Below are 27,620 nucleotides of genomic sequence, written 5' to 3' on the forward strand. Positions count from 1 at the left end.
CAATTCTGTCCTTGCACTTCTGCACATGGGTGTTGCCAGCTTTTGCTGAAATCATAAAAGCTGGCTTTTCAGTTCCAGCCAGCAGTGGTTGTGCTCGAGAAAATCGCCCATTATCTGTCCATACTTTTAAGGCAGCCAAGAGAGTGTGCTATAAATATTTACAGTTCTTGAAGCTGATAGCACCATACAGTCCGGTGTAGTGCTCGGGCCAATTAAGGAAATATGGTTGATCACCAGAAGATCTTAGCAGGATTTATTTCCAACATACTAAAATGCAAACTGCATCTCTTCATTTGCGTATTAAAAGAGATTTTTTTTAAAATCATGCATTGTTAGTCTAGTTTGGCTACAAAACTAGATTTTCTTGAATCTCAAACAATTAGACCTTGAATTACAGGGGAATGGATATCAGGTACAGGGCCGATGCAGCTGTATATGTAACTTAGTTGTGAATATTTGGATTGTGATTTCTGTCCTGTTAGTACTGGCAAAACTGACAATGTTGAACTTCAGATACATTAAAGAAAGCCAAGAATGCAAATCGTTTGAGAACTGATTGGGTTTTATTCTTTTCAGTCATGAATTTGAAAATGCCATCCTTAAATTACAACACATTTTTGTCTTTGCTTGCAATTAAATTTCTTCCAGACTGATTTGGTTAATGAGTGTGCTGGTGATCATGTTCAGACACTGATAAATTGCTCTGACCATGGAGGTATTAAGGAACAAGCCTTGGAACAAGGGTTTTAGGCAGAGAGAGTGCCATCCATTGGTCCAAGTAGCATAGCTGAAATATTTGAGCTTTTTGTTTCAATCCTTTCATTGAATCCTTTATCCATTTTGCATGAGATGCCACTGTTAAGATACTTAAGCGTTATTATCCTGAGAATCTGAGGCTGCAAGGTTATCACTTGGCAAGGTTATCACTTGAGCATCTTACAGTGAGAATGTGGTCCTTTTGCTTTGCATTGTGGAGTGCTCAGACATCTGTCCTCCTAGGGCACGGACAGGGCAGCTTTGAAGGTCTGCCCTTCCCAGAGGCCTCTGCTGGCACTCCAGTGGCTCTTGTTATGCCAGAGCAAGGCTGTTTGTCACTGCCCACGCTTGGCTGCTTCTCCATCCATCCCCAGGCCCACTGCTTGCTGGCACCACTTTGCTGAGCCACATGAATTAACTGCGCTGGATTTGTCAAGCAGACTCTTCTCTTGAGTAATTTTGTTGGCAGCTCGTGTAGCACTGCATGGCTGGGAGCAAAGAGCAGGGGCTAGCTGGCCAGCGCTTGAATGCAGCCAGTGAAGGGGCTGGTTCTGCTTTGCAGACACCAGTAACCTCTGGTTATATAATACAGGCATTGCTGTATGCATTCACCCTTTTACCATCCTCTCTCGTGCCCTTTAGCCATTCCTAAATAGGCCGGCTGTCCGTACCTGGGGCAGGCAGGCAACCATCAGTCGCTGATCACCACGTTTCACTCATATTTGCTTTAATACTGTGTTGGAAGATTTCTGAGCCTGCTCTTCATGTCTCTCGTATGAATCTTAAGGTGAACAGGTGTCTTGCTCATTTGTCTGGAGTCTTTTATCAGTCACCCTCTTCAAGCTTTTTCCACCTGTGGCTGTTCAGCTGTGCTGATTGAACCTTGGATGTTTTGAGCCTTCAGATCCCTACACTGGCCTACATCAAGAAATTATCTTTACATTTGCTGCAGCTTTGCAAATGGTAATTTTCTGCAACTTCCCCTTGTAACGACTGTGCAATTACTCTAGGGATCTGCCACACAGATATTAATTTACTTGTGTTATCAGAGTCCTTACAGCTTCATATTAAAGCTAATTGCAGTCCTTCTTCCACTCTGTATATCGTAAATGCTTCGTGTGCAATGTGGTGTTAGTATTATGAATGTCATGAAACATTCCAAGCATTTTTGTGCATTTCTTTCCACCTGTGTACAGAATGAATGGTGGGATTTACCTGGCCAGAGGTTTATTAGCTAGACTCCCTTTATAGTCAACGGAGAGAAACAGGCGCTGCTGGGGCTGATTCATCTCCTCCTGAAGCAGGTACTAAAATAGGTCAGTTGCGTTGTGTCCTGAAAGCTGCATTTTCTCTGCTCAGTGAAGAGAGCGTGGGCTGGGACACGGGAGCTCTCTCGGGCAGACAGCTGCCCTGCAGGCACTCAAAGTTAGGTGAGATCACCCTGCTGCAGGCATCCTCCCCAGAGTGGGGATTGTTTTGAAAGGAGCGCTTCTTTAAGCAGCCAGGGCCTTTTTTTTCTTTTTAAATTAAGTTTGAAAACTCAACCTGTCTTCCGTAAAAGAAGTTGTTAGATGTGGCAGGATCTGAACCAGCCCATAGGATATTTCATCCACTCAAGGGCCAAATTCTTACCTTTACCATTACCGTGTGGGTAAACTCCCCTTACCGAGGCACACCGTTGCTGAGCAGCGTTGAAAAAGCCAGGCCTAGCAAAGGGTTCCTTTGCTGGTGGCCTGAGCCAGAGAGTGATTCTGACGGCTAACCTGCCAGTGAGCAGGGACATGTGCCAGCTTGAGGACCACCACGGAATCCCCATCTGTGTGTTAGGTTCAGTCGTGGTAGATGCGGCAGCAGGGCAGCTTTGCTGCAAGCAGCAGAGTAACTGCTCTGCTCTGCTTAAACCAAGCAAGCAGCAGCCACGCAGTGTGGCTGAAGGGCTGCAGTGTGTTGGCTGCGGTGCCTGCGCCTCCAAGCGCTCCCCCAGCCAGCGCCAGGCCATTCATAAAAACCCTCCGTGTCACTTAGGCTTGTCTGTCAACGCACAAGTCCTTTGATTTCTTTGTTATGCAGTCCAGAATAAACCGGAGATGTCTCTTGCTAATCTGTTGTCCTACAGATGATGTGGTTGGAGATCTCGGTGGTTTTACAGTAACTTTTACAGCACTTGATTACATAGATCTGATGTCAGGCAGATGTGCTCTTACACAGCATGTTTTCCACTTTGATTCTGTTTCTATTCTATTGATTCTGTTTTCCTCTTTGCCCTGAAGTTTGCTGAGCAAACAGGCTTTTAACAAAATACAAAGGAAAAGTCTGGCCCTGCTGTCATCCAGCTGCCCTGCTGATCGATCGGGACCCACGTGCACAGGGCACTGCCCCGCTGCGGAACAGAAAGATGATCCCTGCCTCTTCTGAAGCTTACAATTTACATCAGGCTCCACTGGACTGAGGCAAAGCCCAGGAGGGTAGTGCTAGTATTCACAAATCCATATAAAATTAAATAATTAATTAGAGTAATTCTGAGTGATACATGTGAAGATCCCTTTAAGAACCACAGCCCAGATTATGTAGGTTTTTTTTCTTATAACTATAGATACAAATCTTCATGGGTTGAAATAACATTTTAAAAAAGAACTTATCTGGCTCTTACATAATCAGCTTGTCCTGGTTTCCAAGAAAGCTCATGTTTTCGCTCAAGCAAGTGAAGTAATTTAATAAGTGCTTTAAAATCCTTTTCCTTATGTGGGAGGGCATCTTAAACTTAGATTTTTTTTTTCTTGCTTCTTATGGCATTTTTAATGAAGCATTAATATATGCAGAACATACCACCAACCCTCTTTACATAGTGCTCTTCTACAAACAATATTTGTAATGTATACCATAGCTTGTCTTCTAAAATAGAAACAGATTGCTGAACAGGTTTTATGTCCTTTATTAGACTAGAAGATGCTGAATTTAGGGCATTATTTAGTCTAATCCCTTCAAGAGTATGTTTTGTGTATTACATAAACAGGGTTTCTTCCATCTTCTTAAACACTGGTAATATAACTATAAATTACATCTTTTGATATGACAACAGCTGTGATCTCTTCTGTGCTAGAGACTCGATGATACTGTTTTCACCCATGATGCTGTTTATTTTTCCATTACGACTTACGCTCTAGTGTTTTTACAGTGTCCTCTACAGGAGCAAGCCTACCTTTTTTTAAGACAAAATTTTAATTTTGGTAAACCAGTGCATCTGAATTGAGTTCTGTGCTGCCAGCATAGTTTACAAACACTTGTTTGAGGTAGGACTGGTAAAGTTTACTAAAATGTCATCATAAAATTTGCGTTTTAAGTGTTAGCAAAGGTATTAAACTCATTTGTATCTCAAAGTGAGGTGCACTCTGTAGGCATCTCAGCAACTTCAGTGAAGCGTGTTGTTACAACTTGCCCAGCTTAGCCAGCTGGAGCTGAAATCTGACTACGTGCAGCAGCAACCATCTTGCTTTGCTGTGCGCAGCTCCCTGCACTGTCCGTATTTCTATACATCATAGTCCCAAAATCCCACCCTTAAAACTTGGTAACTGTCTTCAGAGAAACAGAATACCCATCCCAAATGTACTTCTGAAATCACGTCTACTTTATGATCATTCGTGGTTTTGGTTACCTCTCCCAGCCCATTCCTCCCACTCGCTCTGAAGCAACCTCACCATTGTTCTCTGGACTCCAAACGTCTTTTCTCCCTGGATTCATGGTTTCTGCCATTTTACTACCTGGACCTTCCATTACGAGGGATGCTGTTCCTCACGGGATGGGCAGGCTTCCTGGCCTGTCACCACTGTGTCATTACCATGGGGAGCAATGCAGAGGTGCATTTTCTGAGCTGATCAGATCTCGACCATGACTGTGAGCTGTTCCAGGGTCTCCAGGAAGGGTATGGAGCTCTAGGTGACTGTGACTATCTCTTGGCTCCCGGCCTTTAACAGCTGCAGCTGCTTTTCATCCTTTCACTCAGTGTAAGGCCCCTCCAGGTACTTTCTTACACCCACTCACGTAGAAGGCAGACGGCTCCTCTGCCTTAGTGGGCGCATGAAGCAGGTAGTTCTCCAGAGCAGTTCTGCTCTGGAGGTGCCCATGTCCTCTGATCAGTGGTCGATGTTTCTCTGTGACTTGTTCATTCTGTTGGCGCTGCAGTTCCTGTCAATTGTTCCCCCAGGGTTACAGTGAAATCCCCACCAATGAGAGATGTGGCACTTGCAAAATAACCTTCACAAGTTGGAAGGCTGACAAGTCAAAGGCACCTGACATAAATGTTCAGTTTGTTAAGAAGTCAGTGCTCACCAGGCCTCGGTCATAGCTTAGGCCATCAGCAAAACTTCTATTGGCGGTAGAAGCATGGGACGTGGGAAAATAGTGACTGCATTTATTCTTAACACACTGAAAAAGCTTTTATTTTCATTGCTCAGTGTAGAGCTGTAAAAGGTCTGATTTAGCAAAATACCTGAGCATTCCCCTTATGAATGATGGAGTAGCAATAATTGGTTGTCTTTTGAGCAGAAAAGAGAGTTAGTTAAGATGCTCCTGAGTTGGTCATACTGATGAAGATTGTCTCTTTGAAACAACACAAGCAAAGGCACAGTAAAACAGCAAGCACAGCAGAGGAGAGCTGACGAAGATCAGCTTCTCTTGGCCTCTGCTAGGAAGGAGAAGGAGCTGGGCTGGTCTGAGGTCACCAAACAATTTGCCAGGTTCTTTTTAGCTGCTTTTTGAGTTGTAAGAGGACAGCGGCTGCCACTGGTGGAGTTGGTTTTGCCAGTTAAATGAGATTCTTTTGAGGGCAGGAGAAAGAAAACAAGATGAAAGCTGCCAGAAGGTGCAACAGCAAGCCATTAATGCTGGTGTTTGGCACTTAGCGTAGCCTAAATCTCATTCCCTCTTGTTTGATCTGATGGGAATAACAGTCTGGCTAAGGATTATCAAGGGCTGACGTTGAGTGGGTTTGGGTGCTGCTTTTAGGGTAAAGCTTCTCCCTTTCATCTGAAGGGATCTGGTTATCTCTGTCATCTCTTTCAAAGCAAGGAGATGAAGTCAGAAAGGGGTAGCAGTGTTACCATCTGGATAATGATGCCAGCCCACAACTTCACCGAGAGGTGTCACAGTGTTCTAAGTTAAGCAGGTCAGTATGTTTTTTTCTGTTTTCTGCTTTTGATGACGTCTAAAAACTATTTGGGCCCAACAGACTTTGGGGAGTGTATAGAGAAAAAGACAGGAGCACTGGTGAATGGAAAGGGAAATATCTATACACTTCCCAAAGTCACATTCAGCAAGACGAATGACAGTTACAGTAAGAGAACTGTGACTCTTCAGGGTGTGTTGGTACGTGGTGTGGACCCTCAGCAGTAACTGACCAGTTAAGTTGTTAACAGAATTGAACTGCTCTCAACAGCCTCCAGGCCAACACGAGGGGCTGTTTCTGTGCTCGGTCACTTTATTCTTCTGAAGCCTCTCAGCTCTCCAGTAAGCCAATCCATCTTCCTTTTGCATCCTCTCAATCTCAGCCAGTGTGCCCTGGGCTTCAGCAAAGAGGGAGTTTAAAGTCCAGCTGCCCTGCCTGGGGAGGGCAGGAACGGTGGGTGGTGGCATCACCTCGTGCCTGTGCCGTTTCATTCCCATGCTGTGCTCAGCAGAAAAGCTGCCTCGGGTTCCTTGGTTACACAGCTGCACACTTCACTCTCTCCCTGTCAAACGCCATTGGTGGCAGGGCAGGGAGGGAGTGTGCGTGTGTCCAGCACCTGGCTTTGATGGGGTTAAGTTCCGGCAGGCGCAGCCCCAGGACCAGTTCATAGGCTGATCTGTCATCGCTCTCACTGGCTTCTCCGAAACCAAAGCTGGGCACGTCTCTCCAGCAAGCTGAGCACAGGCTCTTGGCATCAGGAGCATCTCCCACTTGTTAATAAATGAAATTTGCTGGAGGTTCCCAGCAGTGCTTTGACACAGGGGGCAGTTAGTTTTCGTTTAGGAAGTTCCGAGCCCTCTCCCTCGCTGGTTTAGCCCTCGCTGGTAGGCAACAAAGAATACTACAAATGTGCTTCCTTCTGTCGTCTCTTCTTCTGGTTTGCCAGGTCTTGCTTGGTCTACGAGCCGGGCTTGTCTGTAGCTTCCCAGTGCTGCAGCATCACACATGGATCTTGGCCCCTCGCTCATCATCTTAGTCCAGGGGAGACGGTGTGTGTGTGAAACATGGGTGGAAACTCAATCCTTAGAGTTACTGCTTCCCTTAAGCTTTGCCTAATTAAATGTCTGCTTACTGCCTATTGCCTCCAGTTGCCAGCAGGCGCGTACGGGATAGCAGCGCTGCCTTAGATCGCCTGCACTCTGCAGTGATGCGCTATTTCATTGCAAGCCAGTCTTGGCAATAGCAGCAAACATAAACACAGCTATGCCTGCACCCAGCCCTCCATCCTACGCAGTTGATGTGAACCTACGTGCACAACATTGCGGTTGCTCTCAGTGCTCTCATCTCCGTTACCCTCTTGCCACCACCAGATGGGCACAGCCACCTGCCCCTCCCCCAGCAGGACTGGGAACGGTCCTGCAAAAAACAGAGGATGCCCTCAGCGGCAGAGCAGCTGTGCTGGTGTGTCCCACGCTTCTGTAAAGGAGTTAAAACCCAGGACCGCTTCCCCACTGGTTTCAGCTCTGGTGTTTGGGCATTAGCAGGGGACCCACTGCCCTGCAGGATGGTGCCTGGGATCGGCTGGGAAGGCCTGTGGTTACAGTCTCTGTTAGTGCTGCTGCTGTCACCAACCAGCAGAGGGACAGCCATGTATCAGTTCTCATAGTCCCCCCTTACAATGGGGTCTGTGGTTTGTGTATGTTTTCCTAAATGTCGTTTTGCTGTTAATAGCAGCAATGGAACAAAACATAAGGAGGTTTAGAAAGAAACCCCAACTGTTTTGTCTATTACATGAAGAAATAGGAGAGAAGACACATTAAATTAGAGCCTATACATACAGACAAGTGTGTCACCACTGCGGTCCCTTTTTGCTCTGAAAGGTATTTGAGCAACTCAAACAAGACTACTTTAGGTGTGACATCCCCCAGCCACGTGCCAGACCAGCACAGCAAAGCCATACAGACACACGTACACGCTGGCTGTGGGTTAGTGCAGTAGCGGCAGTTCAAAAGCCTGAGCCAGGAATCACCTGAAGGTATCGCAATTGCTCGCGGTGCCCCAGTTTCATTCCCCAAGTTGTACTCGGCGCGTCTGCAGCAGCTGGAGTCTATTCTTTCCGTTTCTAAAGGTTACCAGTACAGCAATGTGCCTGAGTCTGTGCGTCAGAGCTGTCATTTCAAGCCATCTGCAACATGCTGCTTATTTAAATGTTAACTTGTTCGCTCCTCAAAACATGCAAGAAAGGAGAGAAAGATCCTGAAACAATTATGCAGAGCTCTGTAAGGCCTCTCCTACCCCCTTCCTTCCACAGATATGCAAGATCATTGGAGGAAAATCCTGCAGTAGGGACAAAGTAAATTAATTTCTGTTGCAGATCCCAAACGAACGGTATTTGTACACTGTTTAATTACATGAGCTACTTTTCTTTCGTCATTTTTCAGTGGTGCGCTGGAAGCTTATGTTCAGTCAGTACGAACAAGAGAGGGGAAAGAGTTCGCACCAGTCTATCCCATAATGGTTCAGCTGCTGCAGAAAGCGATGTCAACCCTTCAGTGAATGTATCTGGACAACTCTCCCAGAACACGGGGAGCCACAGATACTTACAGTTCATGTGACCTATTCTTCAATGTGTAAGCTTCACAATGAAATGTTTACCTGCTTCATCTGTCACTTCTATCCTCTTGCTTTACATTCATAGTCTAGAGCTTATTTATAAACAAATATTATAAGGAAATTGTTTGATTTCTATGTGCTGTATGTCTACATCTAATAGAAATGAATCATTCTTTAGCATTCCTCTTGAATTTAGAAAGGCATAAAATTAGAACGTACTCCAATATTAGAGTAATTGTCAAATATCTCAAATAAGGAAACGGCTCTTATCCATACAAGCATAGTTTTAAACAGCTGGATAGATTTTAGCCTTATTCAGAAAATTATACTTTTGTAACTCAAGAATTGTCAGTTTCCACCTAAAATTCACTACCTTTAGGACAAGGAAAATGTATTTATAAGTAACTTAAATAATTCTCTATTACACTGCTGTTCGCTTTGAAGTATTTCAGCTTTCTTTTTGTTAAAATTGTAATAAAGAACACTGACTTGATCGTTCCTGAATTCGGTGTTTGAAATTCCTCAGCATCTTCCTACCTGCAAAGCATCACATATTTTGGGAGGGTTAATGAAAAGACTTACACGCAGAACATATCAGTCTCTGCAGGCCTGACTTAAAGGATTCATCTTCATTTTATACAATACACAACACCAAATTTTAATGAATTTATTTGAATATACAAGAATATAGTGTGCAAAAATCTTAGGGGCAACACCATGTAGACGTGTCAAACTGAAATTTACAGTTGTGATTCTTAAAAAAAAAAAGAAACACACAGCTGTTTAGTACATGAAAAGCCATGATTGTAAAAGTTCACAGCAGAAGCAATTGTAATCCTAACGCAGCTGCTCTAATTTTAGACAGTTGGAGGAAAAAAAGTAAAGTGCAAGTGTTGCACCTATAGTTAAGTGCAAAGTTTGCCCCCACCATAAAGATGTCTTATGGCAAAATAAAATATTGTAGAATATGTGGCAAAGACAAAACACAGTTAAAACTATGATGGTGACGATATCAACAGCACCATATTTCTTGAGATAACGCTATTTATTCATTTCATCCTGTCCTGGGCTGTTGTTTCCACCAGGCACAACAGCTCTCACTGTGCCAGCTGGTGCAAAACTATCTCACTTGTGGATACAAATTTTATACGTGGCAACCCAAGCAGCAGCTCCCATGCTACATTACACTATGCTCTCCACTTACCATGTGCCGGTAACTTGTTGGCCTCTGGGCAGGCTGGGAAGCGAGAGGCTGGTAATATGTTTTGCTATTTCAGAAAATCCCAGGCCCCAGAATCCTAATTAATAATATGGTTGTGCAATACATATTAATCAGCAATAAGAATCAATGTATATAAACAGCTGTTACGTATTTTAAAATTCCCCTTTTTGTACATTGTCTTTTAAAAATAAACATTTATACACATCTCCTTCGCCTCTTTCTGAAGTACTTTAGCACCACAGGATATCCATTTTCAAGCCTATATTACCTGATACATATATGAAGTTTGGAAGAAAAAATAAGGCAATTTGGTTTAAAATGTTGATAGTTTTAGCTTGCTTAATGTTCTATTGTAAAAAGCAAATCCGCACTCAGATCATTTCTGACTTGATGGTGCCAGTATTTTATGGTCACACACAGTCACAACAAATAGTAAGACCTTCGTCTTGCATCTTCTTGCCATCAAGCAACAGCCACTGTGTAAATACAGAGTTAGCAGGAAAATTCTGGCTTAATGCTGCTGTGAGCCCTGAGAAAAGAGAAGAGAAAACCAGGTTAGCAGTTACCAAGCAAAGAGAAACTACACATTATTTTAAATCTACTGAACACTTGCTTTGAAAGCCACGAGTCCTTGTAATCATTGGTCAGTTATTCAGAAGAAAACAAAATACTGAAAGGGTCTTTTCATGATCATGGGGTAAAATCATCCATCAAGTAACCAAGCTGTGAACAAAATTCTTAGTTAGCTGAAATAAAACAACTTTGAAACCTATTTCCTGCTGTGAGACTGAGGCAACAGGTTGTACAGGAACTGTTAGCTTAAGACCGTAAGGATGAGGAAAATCCTACTTCAAGGTAGGATAAGAAAGCCATCCTCCTTGCTAAGGTCAACCCACCTCTGTTCCTCTCAGTTACACACAAACACCCCCACCGAGTTCCCTGACGCTCACAGGAGCTCACGTGAAGTGAACTCGATCTCATGATCCAACAGCAGTGCGAAAACAGAATCAAGAAATGATATTATTTTAACTAAACCCACAACGACAGCTAACAGAAGCTGTCACTGTGAATTAAATTAGAATACACGCAAGAGAAAACCAGCTTGTTCCTAGCAGTGGGATTTGGTGAAAGCTGCAACAACGGACTGAGAGCTCAGCAACAAGTATGTACGGCAATAAGAAGCAACATGGTATTGGAGCACTTCTTATTCGAGTCTTAAGGCAACACTTACACAGACTCTTCATGAAGTTACCCTCATTTATAGCTGAAAGGAGAGGCGGTAATTTGAGGATGAACTCTTAAACCTATGAAGTCCACAACACACTTGATGCTCCTACCCAGGCAGAGTTTGTGATGCTGATGAAAGGATCTTGCATTCTGTGCGCCCCAGTGGATCTTTCCTTCCAACCTATTTCTCCAGCTAAACATGCACAATCCCCTTTTTGATGCCAACTTTCTATATTACCCAAAAGCCCTTATCTTACCCAATACATCCACCACTGACAAATATACTGCAGACCTTAAACCGATGACCTTCTTCACAGTGGAGAACAATTTATTCCCCTACAGAAGCAGTGTTATCTGTTGCATTTACTTTACAATTACAACAAAGTAATAAATGAAAGGGAGTAATGGAAGAAAAACTACGTTGCCCCCTCAATAACCTCATATATGCTGATGTAAATTATGAGTAAAAATGTTAGAAAATAGTAAAGAAAACACTTTAACTGAAGAAAAAGTTGACTATGGCTGAATCACAACAGAGGAGGATTTTCTGAAAGCTTAGATGGTTTTGAGAGAAATTTAGGAACAACCTTACAAACTCAGTTACTTCAAACAAAAGGTCACGTGCCCTTCCTCTGCGCTTCATAAGCATGCTCACACGTGGAACCCTCATAAAAGTCAGATAGACCCTTTCCTCCTGCCAAATGCCCCAAAGCAGGTTACACACACAACACAGGGGAGTAAAATGAAGGCTTGGGCTACCAAGAAAGAAGCAGACAGCCGAGTATATCCTGCACAAATCCTACTGTATGAACACATTTAACTGCACAATGAAAAAGACTGCTTCACAAACATACAGAATTTGTTCGTTTTCGTTTCCAACAGTCAGGATTTAAACGCTTCTGCTCTTCTGCCAAGGCCTTGGCTTCTAGCGTATACATCCGTCTTTCTTCATTTTTCATTTTCTTCCACCTGTCACCGAGTATCACACTTATGGCTCTGCAAGATAAATGTTTACAGTGCCGTCAGGACAAGGTGTTAAGAAATACCCTTATTTTTCTTTTTTACCTCAGCACCTTAAGAGAGACAAATGCAGAACAAAAAAATCCACACAGAAGAAATCAACTGTATCTTTAAAATAATATTTAAACAGTTCTGATTATTTTCTCATACTTCTTTTAAGAGTTAAACAACTGAGACTTCTCTGTGAGCTCAGCATGGGTCAATGAACATTCTAACATTTAAAGGGGTGGACATTTGAATACGCAGCAACTTGCATAAACCAGCAAAGCAGGGATGTTAAAAAAAACACCACCAAATGGTAACTCCCATTTGTTTTGCTCTACTTTCATACTGGAAGATCATAAGACAGATCTACTGAAAATATGTTCTGTAATAATCAGGGCAATGATCTGAATTGACCTCAGCCAAACAAATATTTGATTAACTGCAAACCCCCATGTCTATTTAACAGACGTGCGTAGCTTTCTCCACCTTTAATCCATACTGGGGAGAACATGAGTGGGTGGAACATACTGGTGAGTTCCCATTCCTATGCAAAAGGAACTGTTTGTTCTAACACACCTTATCATTACTTCCAGAAGCTGAATGAATTGCTTTTCCTACTGCTTATAAACTTGATGTGTTTTGGACAATATTTCCCCATATTATGATGTCATATTGCTTCACTTTACTCCCAAATGTTAGATCAATACTCCATTAAGGCTTTCACTCCATCCTTTCACTGAAGGAAAACTCTAAACAACAGCTATTTTATCAATGACAGCTACTAAACCACTGAGTAGGTAGGTTGTGGCTTCAGATCACGGTGATGAAAGCTCTATGACCAGAAAATGTTGTATACAAGTAGAGTACTTTGCTTTATCATATTAATAAGTTCCTCGCTGGCAGCGAAGCTATTCACAGACTTCGTAACAGAATCAAGGAGAGCAGAGTGACATTAGGAATACGCAGCAGTTCTGAGGGCTTCCCTGCACCGTATCAACAAGAAAATGGATGAGGATTTTAATCCTGCAAGACCATTTAGCACCATTCAGGCTTCCCCAGCAGAGCACAGCAAGAACTCCACTAGCGCTGCCATTAAGCCCGTGCTGTCACATGCTCTGGAGACTCCTTAAAACAAAATCCTCAAGTTGCAACTAGATCCCATCAACATCAAACCCACCAGCACAGCCTGGTTCTTCGGCAATGGAATTTCTGGTTTTCAATCCAAATTAAGAACGAGTACCTTCGGTCTGCCATCAGAAGTAAACACACTCCAGTTTAATTAGCAGATTTTTCATGTTTAGCCATATCTGGAGGCAAACTGACAGCAGACGAAACCTGTCTGGTTTTGGTCACCACTTTGTATTGGGTCACCCATACCCCCAGGAAAGAACCTGGTGACTCAGAGAGACCAGGTTTGCTGAAAAGCCATTGAATTCCACATAAAAATGCACTATGAGATATTTATATTTCAAATGCAACAATATGTATTTTCTATCTCCAGAGAAAAAACTGCACTGAAGCACTGCAAGTGAGTACAGATACGTACATTTTGAAGAGCTTGAAAAATCAAATACAGAGACAAAAGCTCCATTTCTCCAAAGCAGCAGTTCTATGAATGAACCACTGAGTCTGAAAAAAGATGTACACAGAAATTTCCTGACACAACAGAGATCTAGTTCTCCTGACTACAAACAAGGAAGAAAAAACTGACCCTACTATATCACTGCCTTAGGTGCCCTTCACCCTCACTGCAACCTCACAGTGCTCTGCACACTGCATTTGCCCTCTTAAAATGCCTGTACAATTCCTGACAACATTTTAGCAATAGCCTAACGTGCGATTCCTTAAACTGCAGTTAATTCAAAAGGAACCGTCAAACATTAGTTGAGAACACGCTGAGTTCACCCAGTAGTTACGTTCAGCATGAACAAATGCTGTTGATAGTTCAGGTGATTTTCTTATCTTTAGAACATACATTACTCAAATTTCAAGCATTTCTGAACATGCAATCAAGTCCAACTATGGTTACAATGAGAATAGCTAGAAAAGAAACAAGTGCTGGCCTAATATCAGTTTCTCAGGTACAGCCTCATGGTTCACAGTATTTTTAAGTATCATATGAATGTTGACTTGTGCTTTGAATGTTTACAGCTCACTATCTTGTTGACATGGCTTAAGCTACTTTGTCCCAGAACAGACCATTTAACTGGAATACCTTAAGCTCCGTCCTTTTTTACCAGCCTAAATAAAAATAAAATAACTGTAGCAAACATAAGATCTACGGTGTACAGAAATGGGTACTACCTGTAACCACCCTAAGATCTACTCAGGAATCTGAAAATTACTCACGCTTACATTTGAGAAGCATGAGAGTTACCTCTGAACAGCTAACCTAATAAATGCCCCAGCAACACCTGAGTAACAGTAGCTACATGCCTATAAAATCAATTATCACTAATTCCCACGATTTCTTCTGTACTATATTTTATGCTTCCAAATGCACTGCCTTCCAAATGAGACTGTGAGCAGTGCACTCTGAAGCTTATTTGTAACTTGTCACCACTTTCCTTCAAGGTGAACTGGCTCACTGAAATATATAACTTATTTTCACATCCATCCAGCTGCAGCTCCAGTTTACTGCATCCATTTGAAAATCAGCATTTTCAATTAAATATATACCCATCAATCATAACTTTACCTAGCTGACATTCTGCTTGATTTGTCATTGATAATTGCAATGAATTTAAAGGCAGCCTATCTGCTTCACTAAAATTATGAGAAACATTGCAGAACATCACTGCCAGGACGCATAAGACTGGCTGGGATTTAGGGACAGGATATTTGCAGGGCAGGATTTTAATTCTCAATACCAGTTACAACCTCCTTGCTATAACATTATAAAATAGCCAAAACGCTGTCAAAGCCCTGTCACCTTTAGTTTTTACCAGATTTAGTACTAATCTTTTATGTGACTGTGCCATTTTTATAGCAATAGTTTTCATAGTGTTATTAAAAGTCTGGTTATGAGATCAATGCATGTTTAGTTTACATTTACACATGCACAATTAGCATAAAACCATTATTTAAAACATATACAATGGACATACATAAAAGAACAAAGAACCCTCCCCCAGACACATGGTCCTATGACTCTTCCTGTGAGTTTCAGCAGACTGCTGAATGCCTTTAAGGACAAGTAGAATGTGGCAATGTACTGTTTGGATTAAGATCTTCACATTATTCCAAACGATATATGGAATGAGAATAAATTATAGTAATTTCACTGAACAAACTGCAATATTATGTCAAGACTTAATTAGAAGGACCAGGAATTCCCTTTTTTCCATTCCAACACATGAGCAGTGAGCCTGGTACTTTCTTCCCATGAACATTTCTCATCAGTGTAAACAAAGACTGTTGTGTATGCACATACATAAATGTGCCACTTACTTTACCCAAATGCTTTCTCAGAAGGTCAGTTAGCCAAAAGAGCTTGCCTCAAATTTATCAAATACTGTATATATTTGAAGTCCACTCACAAATTAAACTTTGTGTCAGCTTCTTTTAAAAAAATACACACATGCTTTCTTTCACAGGCAAAATTTAGTCCACTTAAATTTACAGGTGGGACACAGATTTACTGCTAGCTCACCAGTTAATAACCAAACTACAGCTCTATACCATTACCTGTTATCTTTCCCTGGATACATCTGAGTATATTCAACTCTGTATTTTTTGGCAAAAAGCATGAAGGCATTCATTGGTCTTTTGCACTTGTTGGGAGAAGTGGCACTCACAGTACTTGCAGTCCCTGAGCTCTGGCTTTTGCCAGCTTTGCTGTACAAAGAACTGGAGGAAAGATGTGATGACGCAGTAGATGTACAGTTTTTAGTACTGCATTCTGATCTCTCAGCATCTTGATTGTTTGATCCTCCACAAGACAGAGAAGCGCGACGCTGGCGAGCCATGCTGCTTAGCACATAAACTGCAGAGGAATCCATTGGTGTAAAATCGTAACTAAAAGAAAAAGACATATAATAAAATGATCAAGTAATTTTCAAGTAAAATCCCCAAACAGATGTTCACTCACTCTTCATCTGTGCTACATTTCTAGTATTCTTGTCTCTTTTGTGTGACATAATGATTTCTGCTTGATGCAGAAGTCCATATGAAAAAAAAACACAAACGAACAAACAAAACTCTGGCAGATGAATTAATAGTTTTTTCAATGTGCTAGCAGACTGCAACTTTGCAAGACCTGCTGTGTAATATCACCTTCCTAGGTGATTATACACCGTCTTCAAATTCATCCTCTTTTAAAATTCTTTCTCCTTCAGTCATTACCATAATCAAATCTAGCCAGTGAATGATAGGTACTGAAAGGGACAACTGATGTGGGAAGACTAAACATCAAGTTCACTTGCAAATATAGATTAACTACAAATATTAAATCAGTATATTAAAATAATTTATATACACTATTGTATAAATAACTCCTCTAGGCAGTTAATTACATATTATTTTAGAAACAAGCCTTCCACTGAGATTAAAAAATTGTTTAAAGACCCATGATGTTGCATACTATTTAAGGCTGACAAACGTCTGCCCTCTAGTGACAAAAATGTGAGATTCCTCCATATTTCTAGGTATTTCAACAGTTTACGAGTTTTTTCTAATCAATTTAGACCAACAAATTCTATAAACTGTTTTAATTTTTTGTTGACCAACAACTACGGTTAACCATTACAGAAGAGCTTTAATTCCACAGACTGTTTGTTATCATCTTCAGGAGTGCGCAGATCAGCCTGTGAACCACAGGCTTTACTGTCTTTAGCATGCTATATGAGGAAAAGGCACTTGTAGAAGTGTTATGCAATCATACCTCTAAAATACTTAAGTTACCACCACAAAATAAATAAAAAACCATACATAACTCTAAGGCTCTGCTCATCCACTGCTTTATGTGGCTATAGTCGCATAAATAATGGAAAAACGAAGGGCTTTAGGGCTTTGAAGAGCTTTGTTCTGAACACAAAGTAGAACTACTAGCAAAGAAATGCTGCAAGTGGAAGTGCATCCCATATCTGCAAAGGCAGCTCATTTCTGTGGGATGGAACCAAAAGCAAAGATGGAGTCTGAAGCCTCTAAAATCCATCAGAACAGCAAAAAGCGACAAAGAAGGTATAATGCCGACAACCCCGCAGGCAAGTTAACAAGATGCTGAGAAAGGACCCCTCCATTCTGCAAACACTCCAGCACCCTTCCTGTTCCTAATCTCCTTCCCATAAACAGCAAGAGGATTTTGCTTCTTAATTCTTCTGTTCTGATAACCACAACTGCTGCTGCACACTCCTCTCGATGAGTTACTCCCTTCTGCCCAAAAGAGACAAAGAATTTGAGGTGTCCATGCAGTTTTCAGCTGTGCTGAAAGATGAACAAGGAGCCACAAGCTGAATTTATTCAGCGAGATGTAAATATAACCATTCTAACAGCTTTCTACATATGCAGTTCAGAACAGGAGTTAATAAGAAGTTAAAAAAAAACAGACAGCATATCAGTGAGGACAAGCAACTTGAATGAATATGAAACCACAGTGAAGCACCTAGCACTTGAACTACAAACTGCATTATGAATTATTTTTCTTTCCTCTGTAAAAAAGAAAACAGTAATTCAACTGGAACAAAAACAGATGCTAAGGAGTTAACATCATAGGAGAAGATGAATTCTACTAGAGCTAAAAACTTCAAAATAGTATGGAAAAAACTTTATGAGTAATAATATTTCCTTTGAATCCTATAACAATTTATGTTGGACAGGACCTCTGAAGGCTAACTAGTTGCTCAAAGCAAGATAAACCTCAAAGTTAATCAAAGTTTGAAGTTAGTTAAGTCTGATATGTTAGAAAACAATCACAAAAAGCAGAATATACGAAAATAGTATGAACTAATTATGAAAGTTCTGTATTCTAAAGTCATAGCATGTGCACTTATTACTAAGAAACTACTAAGACAATTTGGATGCATAGATGCATACAAAGCACAGGTTAAGAGCTGGCAGACGTACTATCATGGGAAAATTGTACTAGGTTTTTAAAACATAACTCACTTTACCTGGAATACATATACAGATAACATATATTTACTGTTTTATCTAATCTGACTTAACCTATCTTCAAAAGGGGCTGAAAAGTTATTTTACTCCAAGGTATTACTTTGCAGTTTAGCAGAGCACATAATTACACAGCTTTCCTAGTATTCAGTCTTCATTTTCCCTCCCATTTATCTTGTATTACCATACGTATTCCTTCTTTGCTCTACATATTTCAAATTCTTGTAGACTTAAGGTGCCTACTCATTAAATACAAGAACCGCTGAGGCCACTTTATCTAAAAATTACCTTTTAAATGTATCAAAAACACCTGAATCATCAAAGTTAATGGCATCAGGGTGTCCAGGAGGTAGACACAGATCTCCAAGATGCATTTCACAGCATGGAATGCCATGCTGTACCACAGTCAAGCTTGGATAAAAAGATGACCAACCTGAAGTGGTAAAGAGTTAAATTAGACAAGTGTCCAGACAATCTCTCTAGTTCATAACTGGAGCGATCCTACATCTCTAAATGACATAATTTTACAAAATGCTCTGATGCAGTTTCTTTCATCCAAGAGAAAAATCAGAAACACTTACTCACGGAATTCTTACTGCAAACAGTTTATTTTTAGCTTAAGTAAAAACTCATTCTAGCAAAAAAAGTAATCAAACCCTGTTTTACCATCAGAACTTCCCTGTTTAGCAAATCAGAAAAATCTCCCTTATTTGCAGCTTTCCTTTCTCCCCCCAATTTTTCTGCTTTCTTGAGCTCCGTTTTCACACTTGATCAAATCCTTCATTAAGAAATATGCAGTATTTCTATAGCTTTATAGCTTTACGGTTTTGTTTGCTAAAATTCTGAATTTCATTATAAAGATAGTGAATTGATTTTACCACACTGCTTTTATGAATTTCTTAAGCAACATGGGACACCAATAAAATCTGCAACTACTTTCTAAGAATATTTTTATATATAACCATGTACACTTGTAGTATTTCATACCTTTATTTTTAACATAAAAAGGATGATCGAGTCTGCATTCTACTGTAAGCAGGCCATCTTCCACTGTGCCAGGATCAAAAGTCAACTTCAGCACTGACTCACCAAAGGAAATGCTTTCTTCATGAGAAATCAACTTCAAACCATCAGAACCATATCCCTGTAAGCACACAACACAGGTCAAATATTTCCCCCAAGAAAAGCATATACTTGTGTATGCTACAGGTGTATAGTCATCATCTTAAATTAAAAATACCAACATTCTAAGAGCTCTCAACAATATAACATATTATAAAGACAACGTAACAGTCAAAACACACCTAAATAAATTCAGCTCAATTGGTTTATAACAAGATACTCAAAATAGAGTAGTGATCAGCTCTAGGCAAGTTTAGTACAAGCCTGTCTTCCTGTGACAGTAATTAAAAGCACAGGGATAACGTAAGAAACTAAACATCTGCTACAAGTATTGAAAAGGATTTATAAGAACTAACGGTTACCTTGTAAGGACTCACTGCCAGATCTTCCTCTTTTCCACAGCTTTGAGATCTTGCAAAATCTTCAACATCCTGCCATTCTTTATTGCGTCCTTTATGAAAGCACAAACGAGAGCCTAACATATTTTTTCAAGAAAAAAAAAGATAAAAAGATTAGTGTTATGTAAAAAAGTCTGAGTTAGTGAAAAAACAAAAAAACCAACAACACCAAAAAGACAAGACAAAACAAATACCTATTTGATGTTACTTTACCTTTCAGAAAACAATGCCAAACTGTTGAGGGCCAGGAGTGGCACCATCCTAAATCATCATCATCTGAAAGTGATGACATACAGAAAATGCCAGATTCTGATTCACTATTTGCCTGTAAAAAAGGCAAAAAGGTGTTCATATTTTACTGCAAAAGATTTCAGGGCTGGTCTTCTATCTCTTCAGGACACATTCTCTAATTTGCATCTGTATCATCAATTTGCTTTAAACGCCAATAGGAATGTAACATGAAGACAGATTCAAGGAATGTATTTTCATCTCCTTCTCTTGAAATGTGCCTTCCTGAAATCTTTGCATTTTATCCTCTGAGAGTAATTTCCCACCTATGGATTATCTTATGCTTAGGTACAAGCAGTTTACAAGCTTGTAAATCCTTGGTCATCCACAGTACCACCCAACACACGTGTTATGCTATGGTCAAATCTCTGGAAAGCTGTAGGGTCAAGTTGGTTTTAGATAAATCACTAGAAAAAACTCCATGTCTTTAACAGACACGTTTCAGACACAAACTAACATACAGGAAAGGGAGAAGCAGGACTGACAATTTATGTGCATCTGAAAGTATGGTTCCTTTTCAAGACAGCAAACAAGTTAATATGATTTTTTTAAAAATTGCTAAAGAAGGAACTCGAAGAGAAGCTGAGCTTTCTTAGCATGTGATCATTTAAAAAAAAAATGTGGGCTCTATGATGTAGCACAAGCAGCCTATTGTTTGGTAAAAAAAAAAAAGTAACAGCACATCTAGCCTAAAAATCAGATGGTTTTAGAACTACATAGATTATTTTTTTGAACTAGTTTCTCTTTTCAAAAAGCTTAACCCATTACTCACGCATCTTTGTTTTAGCATTGTTTCAGAACAACTCACCCTTTCATGTCTAACTGGTGTTTCATCCAAATCATTCTTGGAGAAGTTAGGATCATTCTTTGAGGATCCTGGTGGAGGACGAGCATAGGAATGTAAACTTTTGCTTGTAGCTATTATGTGAACAGGAGATGATCTACAACAGAAAAATGTATTTTAAAATATCTCAGATTAAGACAACACAAAACTTAGCTGTCATTACTCTAAAATACTTTTAAATAAAAGCTTTTATTTAAAAGCTGTTTGCATGAGCTGAATAACAATACCCACACACCAACATTCAAATGGGATGATTTAAGGATGCAAGCTCAGGCAAAGGGAGTGTTTAGCATAACTTCTGCATAGCTTCTACATACCACCCAAACGATCACACTACGCCCACACCAGCACCTCCTGGTCACAATGTCGAAGTTTTTACAAACATTGTGAAGTGAATACCCCATTCTTAAACCACACAGAGACATCTGCTCACTGTCAACAGTGTGGCATTTAGTTTTCTTATTACAAACCTAAGACCAAAGACATACAACAATAGGTGAAGCCCAGAAATATCTAACATCCCACACTGCTTCTCACAGCCTTATGGAATTTACAGATCACAAAATTGAAACACTAGCAATAAAAAATATATTGTGATAGATTTCCAATTAGCTCTTTAAAAAAAAAATCTGAAGTCTAAAGTGCACTAGTAAGTATTAAGAATATAATATAACAAATTCATCTTTTCATCTGCTGTTTCATACGGGGTAAATGCCCAGAATTTCTGAGATTTCTGTAGTTAGACAATGTGCTTATACCATCCAACTTTATCTGTGGCTGGCAATTAAGCATCTTTTGAAACAGGCTCTCAAATGAGTCCTGTGTAATCTTGTGGAAGAGACTAAAGTTACTATGCAGAAAGATCAAAACCACGACTCCAGTTCAAAGTCAGAGGGTGTGAAGAGTGAAGGAAAAGTTTCTGGACACATAATATTACAAATACTGCAGTTCAAAACTGAAATGAATGTCAGTACCTGTTGTAAAAAGAGCACTGCATCAAAGGACTCTGAGGACTTGTGGCTATATTTGCTAATTCTGTCAACCAGTTCACCCCGTTCTCACAAGAATAAGCACTTTCTGAATTGCTGTTTGAGGTATGTTGGTTCCACGAAGGCCTTGAACATTCCTGATGTGAAACATCAGCACCAAGCTGAAAAAGCGCAGGTGAGGCAGAATCCGTCTGCACAGCCTGTAGTTCAGGAAGATCATCTACAAACAAACGCGCAAATTATCATAATTATACCCACTGATAAATTCTAGTTGACATCAAATCTTGAAAATAAAAATCAAAAATAAACCACAACGAAGTAACCCACAATGAAGTAACTAATTTTATTTTCTCATATCGCAACTACCAACATTTCACAAAACCCATTCATAATACTGACAAAATGGACACAGAAATAACCACAATCTCTAGCCTACTATGCATCCATGCAAGCGATTTAAGGAAAACATTTAAGTAACTAGATACAAATGTAGTTCTGGGTTTAAGATCTTACCAGACTGACTAGTTTACACAGAATATACTGCAGAATTATGCAAAAGTATTAATATCCTCCACTAAAACATTCAACAAAATGCAACTAAATTAATCTGTCCTAGCAGGTGCAACACTAAAAATTCTCAACATCAAGGGCTGTACAAGGTAAAGGTTTTCCACGCTTCCACCACAGAACTGGAATTTAATAACTTGGGAGTCATGAAAGCTGGGTATACACCCTGGTAGGGGTGAACTATCAATAATCCACACAAACCACATGTTATAGAAAACAACAGAAAAGAGTCCAGCTTGTTAACACAAGTCCATTACATTCTCTTGCATAACTAAGTATTGTTATTCTTATTCACTCCATGACTTCAATTAAATGTGTAAATATTTAATTGATTATATCAATACTTTCTAATGTACATGTTAATTTTCTGCAATAAATAAGAACTGAAGTTAAACGCTCCTTTCGCCCAGAATCTCTACTTGCAGCTTATATAAAGTAGCATAATTTCCCTTTAGGAGGAGCTCTCGAGCTTTGTTTGTTATTCTTGTGCTAAAAAAAGCTCAGGAACAGAAATCTGTAGCTCTGAGTTCAAGAAAACATTTAAGTCAACAGGCCAGTGTGTCAGAACTGGAAATGGGTTAAAGGGAAAAGTGACTGCAAAATAAGACTTCAGATGTCACAACGCACTATCATATTCCCTGCCCTACTTCCACTAAAAATCAGTATCTAGTGATTCCTCTATAGGAAAACTACAACAAACTTTAAGAATTTGGCTTCTTCTGAAAAAGTCATGTTATTTACCAAGTTCCATGTGTTCATCACAGGATGCATATCCAGGAGAAGAGGGCAGGTTTTCATTACACTTCAGCAACTCCAGTGACTCATTCATCCCTGAAGGTCTCTTGTCCACTACCAGAAGGAGTTTCTGAACTGCATTAGGCATTTGATTTGTCTTCACTTCCCACACCATGTTAGGATGCTCCAAAGTATCTGACTTTAAAGAGACAGAGGTTAAAAATTTGTATACATATGAACTGTTTTAAGTTGCATCTGACAGGCTAATTCACTACCAAAACCCTAATTCTTCCATTATCTTTTGATAATCACAACATAATTTAGCTTGAAAAGGGACCTCCAGAAATGTTCTGGCACAAACCTCGCAGAAAGCAGAGCCAACCCTGAAGTCAGATGAGATTGTCTGGGGCCCTGGTCACTTGAGTTTCTACTACCTTGAAGGATGGAGATTCCCTGAACACTTCTCAGGAACCTATTTCAGTGCCAGGCTTTCAGTATAATAAACTGCTCCCTAAGCAGTTTGAACTTCATTTGCCACAGCCTGCATCCATTGCCTCTGAATAGTCTGGGGTCATCTCCTTAACCACCACTCAAGCCAAGGTAACCAACACACTTGGTACCCTGAGCCATGCACCTTGTCACTGAAGGCAATCAGATAGGAAGGTCAGACAAGATTTGCCTTTGGTTAAGCCGTCCTGGATATTCCCAGTCACTTTCTTGACTTATAAGAATCAAGACATAGCTGTCAGTATGATCTACTCCACAATCTTCCTCAAAGCTACGGTTAGGCTGACCAACCTGTAGCTTCCCTACAACCTCCTCCTCGAAGCCATGTGTGACATTTTATTTCTTCTAGTCACTGGAAGCCCTCCTGCCACCAAATCCACCACCTTTTGGAGACCATCCTCACAATGACACTGGCCAGCTCCTCTCAACACATCCCCTCCAGTCTCACAGACTTGTGTGTGGCTGGCTCACAGAACTGGCTTGCCCCAACTCACTCTTCCCCTACCGTAGACAAAGCAGCACCTCACTCCATCAGGTGTGAGTTGCTAGGCCTAGGGACTCGAGGAATCAGAAACAGGCCTTGTGAATAAAGACCAAAGCAAAGAAGATGTTGTCTTCAGCCTTTTGACACTAGGTCTCCCATGCCATTTAGGATCAGGCCAGTGTTTTCCTTAGCCACCCTTTCACTACTGGTGTATCAGCAGAAGCCTTTTTCATCGCCCTTCAAATCCAATTCTATGTATAGTTTCAAATCCATTTGACTGCTAACATCCTTAACTGTTTTGTAGATGAAAGAAATAGGAAGCCTCTACTAGTAGATCTCACTGCTGTTTCATTTCCCCAAGCCCCAGTACTGTAACATCTACAACAAAAGAAATATTTCAAATAATCTTCAGCAGTCAGAGAAGTGTGTGATTTTTCTACACAACCACTGCCTCTAAAAGCTGGAAAACAACGTTAGGCAGTCTTTAGTAATTTGGTTATCTACTGGGTCTTTTTCAGATGATGATGATGATGAATTAAAGCTACCATAACATGATTACCTTGTACTTTAATGAAATGTCATTGGAAAAGTAATCCTGAGTCCCTCACAAAAGAGCAAAAAACAGAGCTCAGTAAGAAAGAAAATCTGAAAAGTCTACACATGTACAACCACAAAGTAAGCCACCAAGCACCACAAGAGAAATAAAAGCAGCTAAAACCAGTATATTTTCATATGAAACAGTTCCTAAGCCTATCGTCCTAGAAGTTCCCTCAGTGTAATGCATAAAAATCCATCTGATAACAATTATGAAAAAACATCTTTCTTTTAATAAACAGTTAAAAGATATTGTGTGTATACAGACAACATTAACAATAGCGCATGCCTTTACTCATCCTATGAATTTTTTTCACTCATTTTGCAGCTTGTCCTGTACATAATATAGTTCAAACATAAGTCTTTCAACCACGTACTGGCCCTACCAGATAAGGCCTGATCTAATCAGTGAATTTTTTGTTACTGGAAAATTTCTTAACTTTCTCATCTCCTGATCTTTCAAACAGATGTAAAACTTGCATAAACTTGCATTCCAAACATAAAAAGATGTTTGATTCTACTCAAATGGCACTAGTACTAAAGCCACAATAGTGTAATTCTGATTTTAAGGAAGTGGAGAAGGAAGGTAAGAAAAATGAGCTATCAGTGGCATGTGTATTTCACCTCTAAGAAATATCTTTAATGCACATGAGGGACAGTAGAATTGCACAACAGCACAAGAGCAGAAAGCTCAGTCATTTCTGAACAGAAAAATTAGACCTCAGTAGTACAGGTCAGGACCTTGATGATTATCTCCAGGTAATCAACTCTGAAAAACCACTCCTTGTTTTTCTAGCTTGTCGAAGTCTTTCGAAGTCCTTTCTTCCCCCCACCTTCTGCTTGTTTTTTCCTTTTATTTTTTCCTTTCTTCCTTTCTCATTTTCCTGCCAAAATAAACAAGCTAACTTATTTTAAGAATGTTACCTTCTCCTTCTCTCCTGCCAGCTGCCAAGACTTGAAAGTACCTGTCCTGGTATCCTAACACACTGAAGGTCAGAGATAAGATACAGATAAAACACGCTAATCTGACAAGATAGATATCCATTTGGAGAAATGAAATGTTTTTCCAAGTCACAAGAATTTCTCTAAACCAAAGCCACTCATACATAAAAGCCAACAAATCCTCTAACAAATGAATTAAAACAAAAAGAATGCGTCTAACTTTAGTTTCAATTTTTCTGTTCTATTTGCCTGCTTTGGACACTATGTTTCTCTTGCCCTCACCCTTCCAATGTTTTGGAACATTAAGGGCATGGTCATTAATTAGCTTGTAAAGACTCATTTTTTTAATTCAACTTCGGGTTCAAAACTTGTTGTGACAGCAGTATGCTTCGCAGGACTACAATTACTGCCATTTTAATTTAAAGACTAAATGAATTTATTTATGGATTTGTGCTTTAAAGTAAGACGTCACACTAAAACAAATGGCAATATTAACAAAAAGCTCATTAATTAAACCCTGTCTATTTCTGAAGGACAAAAATAAGTTTGGGACAAAAATAAATTCACCCATGTAAAAGTCTGCGGCTGAGAAGGGGTTCAGCAGGAACCGGGCAAAATCCACCCAAACCGCACTCTGCAGGAATGCCTGGGTGGAAGTGCTTCCCGTGTTTTTCCTTCTGGTATTTGCCTTCCTTCTCCCAATCTACCGCCGGAGTCTCAGGCAAAGTTTGCGCCTGCAGCAATTCACTGGATGGAGGTTAACACGGAACAGCTTCTCCAAGCAAAACACAACATACTGGCAAGACTGGATCTACACCAGGGACTTTTATTGGCACAGCTGCTTTGATCAAGGATTCTCGCTCCACATCCCCGACTCGCACAGCTGTGCCAGCAAAGCGCTGCCGAGGCGCAGCCTCAGAGGAACAACGCCACATGATTCATGATGTTTGTGCAAAGACGGCGCTTACAGCGGCCGAACCGCCCCCCCCCCCCCCCGCAGAAGGAAGCACTGCCCTCCCCGCACCACGTAAACACCCCGTCGCAGAGCAAACATTACGCCTTTGGTTACATAAGGAAGACGTTTATAATCAAGAATTAAGAGGCGCAGGATCGCTCACCACCGTATGAGCCTGGGGGGCAGGGGCAGGGGTGAGAGGAACACCACCACCCCCCCAGTCATGTGACCCCCCCGGCCGCTGCCCTTGTTTATAACCCCCCACAGGCACCGCGCATGCGCGCAAGGCTCCATTCATTCATAACTGCGTAACAGCCCGGGCGCGGGGGGGGGGGGCAGCGCCCCCAGCCCAGCCTCGCGCGGCCCCGCCGCTCCCCACGCGCGCCCCCCTCACCCCTCACAGCAACCGACCCGCGACCGCCGGCGCCCCCAAGGAGCCCAGGGAGAGCGGGGGACAGACACAGGGTCACAGACACAGACACACACACACACACACACACAGGCGCCATTGCGCCCTCTCCGGGACCCGGGTCTCAGCCCGGCGCCGCGGGAGGGTGGCGGTCCCGAAAGCGCCCAGTAAAAAACGCCCGGGCTCCCGCCGCCGCCCAAAGCCAGCGCCCCCTAGGCTCGGGCCGCCGCCGCTCACCTCCGGCCCCGCGGACCCAGCCCAGCCCCAGCCGGGGCCTCGTAGCCGCCCCGAAGCGGCAGCTCCAAACTTTGTGGCACTTACCAAACCCGTCGCCATTACCGAACTCCCCGCAGCTCCCCCCCGCCTCGCCCCGCGCAGCCCAGCCCAGCCCAGCCCCGCACGCACCGGACGGCGCTCGAGCGCCCACTGGTCGAGGGCGACGCCGCTCGAGACGCAGCCGCTTCCTATTGGCTGCCCGGCTCGCCAATCAGGGGAGTACCCGGAGGGCGGGCGTGTTTTGCCTCTCCTGCGCTTCCAAATGGGCCGCTCTGCACGTCAATCACCGCCGAGCGGCGCTTCGATTGGCCGACGCCTCCGCGGGGGCTCTCCGCGGGGCATTCTGGGAATTGTAGTCTTTGCGGCCCCCACCGCCTGCGGGCTCGGCCGAGCGAGGACGACAGCTCCCAGGATGCCC

The 27,620-nt window shown here is 41.5% G+C and overlaps 2 protein-coding genes across 4 annotated transcripts in view; one reads left to right on the top strand and one right to left on the bottom strand.

The window, feature by feature from the left end:
* The window catches only part of COG5 (component of oligomeric golgi complex 5), a 185,136-nt gene extending 176,093 nt beyond the window's left edge, over positions 1-9,043 (top strand). The window contains 1 exon segment of the mRNA XM_054063261.1: positions 8,359-9,043. Within this exon segment, the coding sequence (XP_053919236.1) occupies positions 8,359-8,473 (115 nt within the window). The 3' untranslated portion in view covers positions 8,474-9,043.
* Positions 9,044-9,183: 140 nt separating this feature from the next.
* HBP1 (HMG-box transcription factor 1) lies at positions 9,184-27,352 on the bottom strand. Of its 3 annotated transcripts, none has more exons than XM_054063274.1 (11): positions 27,332-27,352; positions 23,042-23,234; positions 21,719-21,953; positions 20,709-20,841; positions 19,826-19,937; positions 19,577-19,689; positions 19,080-19,236; positions 18,381-18,525; positions 15,672-16,001; positions 11,834-11,975; positions 9,184-10,281 (listed from the first exon to the last, which is right to left on the bottom strand). In XM_054063274.1, the coding sequence occupies exons 2-11, from the start codon at positions 23,208-23,210 to the stop codon at positions 10,264-10,266; spliced, it is 1,554 nt and encodes a 517-aa protein (XP_053919249.1). In that variant the 5' UTR covers positions 23,211-23,234; positions 27,332-27,352; the 3' UTR covers positions 9,184-10,263. The 3 variants fall into 3 exon arrangements, with proteins under 3 accessions (XP_053919249.1, XP_053919246.1, XP_053919253.1); XM_054063271.1 differs by having other exon boundaries at positions 27,248-27,341; XM_054063278.1 differs by lacking the exon at positions 27,332-27,352 and adding an exon at positions 27,248-27,299 and having other exon boundaries at positions 23,042-23,230.
* Positions 27,353-27,620: the final 268 nt, after the last annotated feature.

Source organism: Cuculus canorus, chromosome 1 (assembly GCF_017976375.1).
Source record: "Cuculus canorus isolate bCucCan1 chromosome 1, bCucCan1.pri, whole genome shotgun sequence".
Lineage (NCBI taxonomy): Eukaryota > Metazoa > Chordata > Aves > Cuculiformes > Cuculidae > Cuculus > Cuculus canorus.